Raw genomic sequence first — 9,358 nt, forward strand, 5'->3', positions numbered from 1 at the left:
GAACCTACACAACTGGGGTTAGGGGAGAGGGATGAGCTATACAAGCCCAATGAGCAGAACTATAAACCATAGGTTGAAAACATGATCTCATGGAATGCATAATAGCACATCATCTCAGGGATAGACATGACCACCAAAAATCCCAATACTAAAAGGATGCCTGGCCTAGCCAGGTCTTACAACCTCAAGCTGCCTGGCCCAGCCAGGTCTTATCAACTCTGCCTGCCTGGCCCAGCCAGGTCTTACTATCTCTGCTGCCTGCTCTAGTCAGGTCTTACCTACAGATGGTTGCCTGGCCCGGCCAGGTCTTATAACAGAGCTTGGGCTATTGGAGTCGCCTTGGTCTATCCACAGCCTCATACGCATCGTATATGCAATGCAGCATATTCGTGAAACTAATACAAGCATCCTACTAGACTCATTATGATGCATGACATATGCTCAAAGCAGTTTAGTTCTGAAAAGAGAAGTTCCATTCACCTCTGGCTGACTCTGTACTACCTCTGTAGGTTTTGAAACCGTGCTCACTGCTGCTCTCTGGGGTTCCTCTGGTCCGTTCCTACACAGGTGGACTCAAATGAGGGACCAAACTAACTCAAGACCATCTCTAAGACATTCCCCAAAAACCCTCTACAAGCTCCCCAAACAATCACATAACACATGCAAAAGAAAGCTGGACAGGGCACGTTCGGCGGCTGGTTCAGCGGCCGAAACCCCTCTCCAGAGACGAAACTCATGCATGTTCGGCGGCACCTTCGGCGGCCGAAGGTCTCGTCCAGAGATGAAACTCACACACTTTCGGCAGCCGAACTCCCTCTTTCAGCGGTCGAAAGCCCCTTTCTAAACCGAAAGCCTCGCTTTCGGGGGCAAGCTTTGGCAGCCGAAACTGCCTCCACAAGGGGTTCGGCGGCCGAACCTTCCTTCGGCGGCCGAACCTGGTTTTGCCCGCTGGACAGAACCCTACTCTGTTTTATGCAAACTTTTCCCCCAAACTTACCCAACATGCATATCAACTACTCTCAACTAGCACATACCACAAAATAGGCATAAAAAGGCCTCAAACTCCCTTATACCCTTAAAAAACATATCAAACAACACTTAAACATGCTGAAACACAAAATCATGCAAAACCTCAACAAAACCCTATTCATGCATACTATCCATACAACTCCCATAAAACCTTCAAAAATCAGTAAAAGAGGTTCTGGATCTTGCCTTACCTCTTCCAAACAAGAGATCAAGGGATCCTAACGTGGAGATATGAAGAAAGCTCCTCCCAACTTTCCAAACTTCAAAACTTGGTTCTTTTGCTCAAAACCCTCAAAACCTTCAAAAACACATGAAAACTCTTCAAAACCTTACAAGATTTGAGCAAGACCATGAAAGTCAACTAGGGAGGGTGTTGGACTCACCTCTGGCTGAAGATGGAAGCAAAATATCATCCTTCCACCGACTTGGCGCCCTTTTATAGGTGGCTGGCCAGACCACCTTCGGCGGCCAAACGTGAATCCGAAACCGCAAGGTTCGGCGGCCGAAAGTCACCTTCGGTGGTCGAACTTGCCATTTTCTCCCTTGGCTCTTTTCTTTCAACACCTCATTTGCCTTTAGATTTAAAACTTGAAAATACATTAAAATACATCAAAAAAACATATGTATTACCCTTCTTGAGGGTTCCGACACCCGAGATTCCACCAGACTACAGGAATTCCGAGGCCGGACTCGAGCCGGGTATTACACCTCTCCCTTAACCCCCAGGCTTGCAGGTACAGGGTAGACCAGGAGGTCAGCAAGAGTAATGAAGTCTTGTCTCTGTGATAGCTAGTGTGGACATGATAAATGATTTTTTTGATGTTATGTAAAAGTACAGTTTAGACATGTCATGTAATGAGGCTTATGGATGATAGAGATGTGCTTGACCATAGAATGTTGTTATCCCTTTTAATACATGACCTTAGATGTTTTATGATGTTTATGTAAACCAACTCAACATATGTTATATCGCCCATTGGGGCATTGATGAGATCCCACAGAGGGGTCAATGTTTATGTTATAACTATGTTCAGTGCATGCACAGGTTGAGTTTGGTGTATGAGAGAATGTATGAAGGAAAAGTTTTAAGTTTTATGTATGTTGTTGATCATGTATGGGATTAAACAGGTTCACAGGATGTATGTTAGGCTTGCTACGGGTCCCGGCGGCCTTAAGCCGACCTGGATCCTAGCGCCGGTACCGGTCCGATTTTCGGGTCGTTACAGTGGAGCCTTTCTTATTAAATTTGGAAGGAAAATTTTTCTGAGACTTACTTATACAAATATTATGTCCTTGATCCTTTCTAATTCTCGCAATTCTCGCAAAAATCCATCGTATAGGATTGATAAGTAACTTGAAAATCATGAAGCAAATAAGTTAACCATTATAATTTACAAGTGAGAGCAGCAAGAACTCTATACTCAGCCTCAGAAAATGAACGAGAAACCATATGATGTTTCTTGGATTTCCATGATACCAAAAAAGATCCAAGAAAGACATAAAAGCCAGTCATAAATCTTCAAGTGTCAACACATCCAGCCCAATCAAAGTTATTAAAACCTTTTAACTAAAGATCAAATTTTGCATAAAAGAAAATACCAGAACCTTTCCACACATCCAAGGTCCAATCATCAGTTTGCAATTCACAGGAAAAAATTAAGGAATTACTTGCTGAGTTAGAACAAGAAGTTATAAAATGTAGAGCATCTAGATCTTCTGGGACAAGTGTTCTAACTTGATTTGCATTGTGTATCTCCTGTTGAACCTTCTCAGATTGAATTAAGGCAAGCAATTATTAGTATTGATCAAGTGTGAAAATAGGTACCGATTGCTCAATATGAGATGGAACAAAACCAATACCAAGTACAGAAATAGTACCGGCTTTAATCTCAACCTTCTGTGTATAAATGTTAGCAATACTAGCAACAGAATTATTCCTAGTCTTAAAACTAGGAGGAAAAACTATATTTACGATAATAAGTTTCTTCAGTATGTCTCATTCTACCACAAAAGGTTCAGATCTTAATGTTAGACTGAGAAGCAAATTTCTTATGATGACGATTAAAAGGAAAAACCATGCCTCTTCCATAAGAGGATTTTTGTGATAGATCTTGAAAAGATTTAACAGTAAGGACTCTAAGTTCAGTAATTAGCCCTAGATTTAACTATCTCTCTTGTTGTACCATAAGAGAAAAAGTCTTATTGATGGATGGTAATGGATCCATCATCATAATCTAAGATTTAGCATGACTAAAAAAATCACTAATACCTTTTAAGAAACGAATGACATAGTTATTATGTTTATGAGTTTTCACAATCTTAGGAGCACCACAATTATAAGGATCTAAACAGACATGTTGTGGCATAGGTCTAAAATTATCTAACTCATCCCATAGAGTTTTGAGATGAGTAAAATAATCGGTGACAGAAAGATCACCTTTTTTGAAATTATAAATTTCTTCTTGTAAGTCAGAGATGCGAAACATATCATTTTGTGAGAAGCGATCTTGTAGATCTTTCCATGTATCGGCAGCATTATTGATCCAGATTATGCTTTGAGCAATCGACTGAGAAAGAGATCTCGTTATCCATGAAAGAACCATGTTGTTGCATTTATCCCACGCAGCGAATATAGAATCGCTTTTTTCTGGTTTCTTTAAATTTTTATTAATGAATCTTATCTTATTTTTGGATTGTAATGCCATTTTCATTGCTCTCGCCTAATAGTGATAGTTTGGACCAGAAAGAATCGGAGACACCAAAACTAGTGTTGGATTTTCATTAGGATGAAGAAAATATGGATTCGAAGTATTAGTAAAATAATCACTATCCAAATTTGTATTTCTTGTAGCAAACGATTCAACAGTCATGGATAATAGCAGAAGATAAGGGGAAAATAAAAGAAATTGAAGGAAATAATAAAAAGAAACTTCGCGTGAAAGGAAAACTCTTGGGACAGATGGGAGATTTATCTCATGGGAGAAAAGACTCGGGTCAGATAGCAGTTTTTCTTTTTCGGAACAGATGAAAGATTTCACATGAAAGAAAAAAGGTTTCCTCGAGCAGAGAGAGCAACTAATACTCTGATACCATGTCGATATTACTAGAAATAAAATAATATTTACTCAATATTAAAAATACCTTGAGAAGTCTCATTTATATACAATAAAAAAAAATTAATTACACTATTCTAGAATAATCTATAAAGAACTATACTATTCTAAAAATAATTAAATTATATTTCTTGAATAACTGAATCTTAATATCTCTTTTTATAAATAGTTTTGAGTTAATTTTTTTCCATTATTTTATTTAATTTAAACTTTGTTTTTAAAAATTTTCATAATTTTCTAAAACATGCTTTTTATTTTATTCATAACTAATAATTATATGAGCTCAAATCTAAAATTCATTGATCAGGGGTAGCAGTAAGAATTTTATGTGGTTTAATATTTTGCTTGTTTATTTTATGTAGTTCCTTGATTTGAACTTAATATTTTTATACTAACATGTGTGTTTATGATTTACAGGAGCTAGAGTGGCAGCTAGAGCTATCTTTTCCCTTGGCCAAGTGTCCTTATTGCAATAGGAGAGATTTTCCTTTTCTAATTGGATAGGATGGCTTATTTGGTTGAGATATTTGTATGGATGGTTTAATTTTTTGTTTTATATGATTCTATGTGTGTTTATTGATTGTTAAAAGGTTGGAATTAGTAAGAAACAAGTAAAGGAATCAAAGGACTGTGCAAGCTGGTCGAGAGTTGTTCACTCAAAGAGCATGAGTTGGCCATGTCCCATATAGACTTGCTGCTCATGGAGCCGAAAAGCTCATGTTGAATGTCTTGTATATGATATTCGCCCAATAGACCTTATTATACACTAGCTTGTTTAATTTTAATTTTCTTTAATTGTATGTTGATTTTAAAGAGTCATAATTCATTTCTCCTTTCCTTTATTTTAGTCGTACAATAAATTATAATAAGTTCTATTCTCCTCTCCTTTTCGAGGATAATTTATTGGCTTTCCGCATTTAAAATGCATGTAGTGAATTTAAAAATAAAAAATAAATTCACCTGATAACTTCAAATCAACATGATATGATAGAGATATGGTTGACATACTTAAAAGTTATATCTCACCAATTACATGAAAATAACTAAATAGTAGTAATCTTAAAGGCAAATAAATATAACATGAATTAAATGTGTGGGATGTGTGCTCTAATGAATTCATTTTGTTTGCTATCTGTTCGAACCAAACTTAGACATCATGCCTGTTAGAAAGACACTTTTGCTAATTGCATCTTATGCATGAAAATCAACCTAGCAAAATTTACTAGGGCAACAAGTTAACCATCTCACCTTAAGTAAGGTAAAATATTACATGCTTAGGGTTGGTCAAATAAAATGCATATGCCAAAGGTGTTTGTTTTCTTTAATTGCATGTGTTATATATAAAATTGCATTTGTGTGATCAAAAATTTCTTATTAAATGAATAAGACAGGATATAAGAAACACATGTAAGGGTTAGAATCTCAATCGAAAAAGAGTGCATAACACTTGGCCTTCTATTGTCCCAATTGAAAAAGCAAGAAATCTCAATTCTCACCATAAATAAATTTAGGGAGTTTTCACATAAGATCTTTCATGTTGGTAGCAACCAATACCTTGCTAATTTAAGGTATGAGCATCCAAGCCACCAAGAAAGACATTTCCACAGCTTGGCCTCGTATTGTCACTATATGCAGGTTTTATCTATGAATACCCTTTTGGATGTTGTAAGTTACAATTTAAATTAAATGACAATTTGGTGGTCATAGAACTTTTAAGAAATTTATAATGGACCAGGAGAGAACTGAAGCCCATGATTTCTTATTAGAACCAAAAAAAAAAACTTAAGATAGCCTAGCCATCATTGTTATCACTGGTGGAGAACAGAGAGTAAGGGTATGTGTTGTTTAATTGTAGACTCAAAGTGTAGACTCAAAGACACAAATAAAATATTAATAGAACAGAAATTTCCAACTTAAGATGGTTGAAGTTTGATTCATGATAGTAACAATGGAGGAGTTTCAAATTCCAAAATTTGAAACAAAATGGTTGCCCAATTCACAATTTTGCTTTTGCTTTCAATAAATCAAATAATCAAATGACGCATGTAAAAAGAGAGGGGGAGATATACCATTTAGGGCAAAAGAAAAAATTAGGTGGTAATTGTCATCACAATTAGTGGACATCATCTTCGTTGTTTGATTCAATCAAATGATTTATTTTTAGTCTTCTATGCTCTACTGATCTGTTACAATCAAATGATCTTGCTTTTCCTTTACTTTTAAACCCTTTACTTTGTAACAATGACATCTCTCAATCCCCTTTCTACCAAACCTTAATTACTCATTCTTTCATTCCGGGTTATAGAACTCTCAATTTAGTCCTTATTTTTTTCAATAAAAAACAATTTAATTTCTGAAATTTTAATTTGTTAATAAAATAATTTTTAATTAAAAATTCACCATTAAATTTCATTTTTTTATTAATCTCTTTAATTTTACTATTCATAATAATTTAATTCTATAATTTTAAATTAATTTATAAAATTTATAATTATTTAATGATAAATTTCATAGAAAAACTATTTTATTAATAAAATAAAAACTTAATAATTAAATTATTTACCACAAAATAAGTATAGACTAAGTTAATTTTTCTGAATTTGAAAAACTACACTGTAAATTAAATTTTTTCTATAATATTATTATTATAGTGCAAAATTATAAGTTTTTTTCTCTTTTAGATATGCTTTTGTTAATTATACACACGCACATGGATACCTCACTTCAGGAAGACCCACATCCCGTCTAAGCCCATCAGACGCCCTGTCCCCTTAGCCTCACTTTAATAACACCCGTCGTACCAAACATATCCTAAGATCTTAGTAAACTACCAGTAGGGAGCCAACCATATACTAGTCATGCGCTGAGACATGGTTTTTGAATGGCCATAAATATTCATGTAGGCACGTCTACTGTGCAGATACAACTAGCGACTTAATGTTTAAATTAGTAATCCCACTAATCTTACAGGAAATCTAAGCTTTGAGGGAACTAACCATCTGCAGAAAGAAATTATCAGCGAGCAATCAAGTGGATTAGGCTCAATTCAATGTGTTTACTACATAACATGAAATATTAAAGATAAGTTCTCCCGACTGGAAGAGAAATGAACACATTTCTGCTGGCCCAGCAGCAAGAATAAAGATGATCAAAAATTTTTTAGACTGAAAAATATAATCAGAATGTAACAAAGTAGTTTCCAACCTAAAAACTATCATTTCACCAGGTCAAGCAAATATTAGAAAATAAACACATGATCCTTTATCAGTTTACAGAATTAAATATGCTTCCTCCTGATCTTCCCCTTACCGCCACGCTTGTTCTTTCCCAGCTTGAATTTCTTTTTTAGCTTCTTCCCTATGGGCTTCAATGTACTCCTGGTTTGACTGTCATCAGCCATTTCCACATCTGTTCAAGTCCAGATAAAATGTTATGCTACTCATATACCTAATACTACCAACTTGTTGCAACGCCACACATTCCAAAGAATTAACTTATTTTCCATTTTTATGGAATTTGGACTAAATTTCATTTAGGGATTAAAAAGAACTTGGTGCAGAAAGAACCACCAACGAAAGATAAATAAAATATTTTATAGCACTACAATAATCGCATCAATTTCCTAATGATCCAACAGTTGCATCAATGACTAGCTAGATGAAACACCATTCCATCAAATTCAAAAGCACACACCTCTGGAAGAACGCAGACAATACCAGACAAATGAATATGATGAAATGGAACGCCTAGGTCCACCCATGATTGGACAAAAACCCAGGACCATATTCCACACTCAGAATCTCCTACAAGGTGTGGGAGTCCTTTGATGCTAGATTTGAGGATACTTAACCCTCACTGTGGCTGTATATTTTGAGAAGGCTGCATTGCATGACGCAGCAGCCACTGCAAGCATCTTCCAACTGCTGGAATAAAAGCTGATGCCATTTTGAAATCACCAATATTTGGATGTGTTGGAAAAGAAAACAGAATAAGAACTCTCTCGACTTGGCTCCAAATTTCACTTCCCAACAAGCTAATGTTCTGTTCTAGCAAGGAATTCCATGTTTTTGGAGGTATTCTGCCAATATATAAAGGGTTGCTAGGTAGTCTAACATTACACTACTTGAAAATATAACATCTAAACCAATAACAGAAGGCAAAATGTTTTAATGATTAAGCTAGTGATACAAGTACGGTTTGTATATGCTGAAAATTCAAGATCCATGTGGTTTTTATCCCTTACAGAATCCCATTCATTCAATGTTGCCAGAGTTTCAATTACTTGCAGAAATAGGGAGAGGAGGTACAGAGGAAAGCAGAGTTGGAGATAGGTGAGCGTGATTTTTATGGCTCAATTACGACAACTGCGATTCAAAATCAAGAGAGCCACCGCAAAAACTCAGAATTTTCTTCCTTTACTCTATCCAAACATTGATAATATCATTCTAGCCCTCTAGTGATAGGAGTTGATAGAAACGAATATTAGATTAATAATAAAGAATTATCCAATTCAGTATTCAACAACCACTTGCCAAGTTATAAAACTGAACCTGAGAATGATCTATTACCAAGATATAATCAGTTAAGGTAAAGAGAAAGAAAAACAGGGCAAGCTAATCGATTATAAAAATTCATCAAATAGGCTCTCAGAAACAAAAGATTGATATCAAAAGAGAGAATAAACATACCCATGTTGGTATTTGAGGCAGTAGTGGTTGTCTCCATGGAAGAAGAAGAAGTGGAAGCGAAAGGAGAAGATTTAACGGGCAGTTTGGGAGCAGCAAGAGCAGCTTCTAGAGCAGCGAGCTTGGCTACATCTTTTTTCTCGTATAAGGGCTCTACCAGGTCTCTCCTTATGGCTCTTAGTCGCTTCTCTCTCTTCGATCTCAATGACTTTGCCATGCTTAAGCTTTACTTTGGGCTGCTTGTTTCGCCCTCTTGCTCAGGTTTTTTCAGTTTCGCTATTGGGGGCTCTAGGGTTTTGTAGTTTTTATGAGACTGTTAATCGGTTAACAAGAAGAGGGGCTGTTTGGTTGCTTAGATACTGGTGTTCTGCTCCTATTTAAAGTAACCTCTTCAAACACCCTGCTAAAACTCACAGCCTTTCCCGGTTCATCTATAATCTGGTAGAAGTTTATAAAATCTGCATTCTAACTATATATTCTAATTATTTATTTATATATATATGGAGGAATAATAAAATGATTAAATATATA

General features: G+C 35.7%; 1 protein-coding gene across 1 annotated transcript; it reads right to left on the reverse strand.

The window, feature by feature from the left end:
• Nucleotides 1–7,287: 7,287 nt before the first annotated feature.
• LOC110610737 lies at nucleotides 7,288–9,130 on the reverse strand. The gene is made up of 2 exons (XM_021750795.2): nucleotides 8,831–9,130; nucleotides 7,288–7,550 (listed from the first exon to the last, which is right to left on the reverse strand). The coding sequence occupies exons 1-2, from the start codon at nucleotides 9,042–9,044 to the stop codon at nucleotides 7,420–7,422; spliced, it is 345 nt and encodes a 114-aa protein (XP_021606487.1). The 5' UTR covers nucleotides 9,045–9,130; the 3' UTR covers nucleotides 7,288–7,419.
• Between the last annotated feature and the right edge of the window lie 228 nt (nucleotides 9,131–9,358).

This window comes from Manihot esculenta, chromosome 3 (genome assembly GCF_001659605.2).
Source record: "Manihot esculenta cultivar AM560-2 chromosome 3, M.esculenta_v8, whole genome shotgun sequence".
Lineage (NCBI taxonomy): Eukaryota > Viridiplantae > Streptophyta > Magnoliopsida > Malpighiales > Euphorbiaceae > Manihot > Manihot esculenta.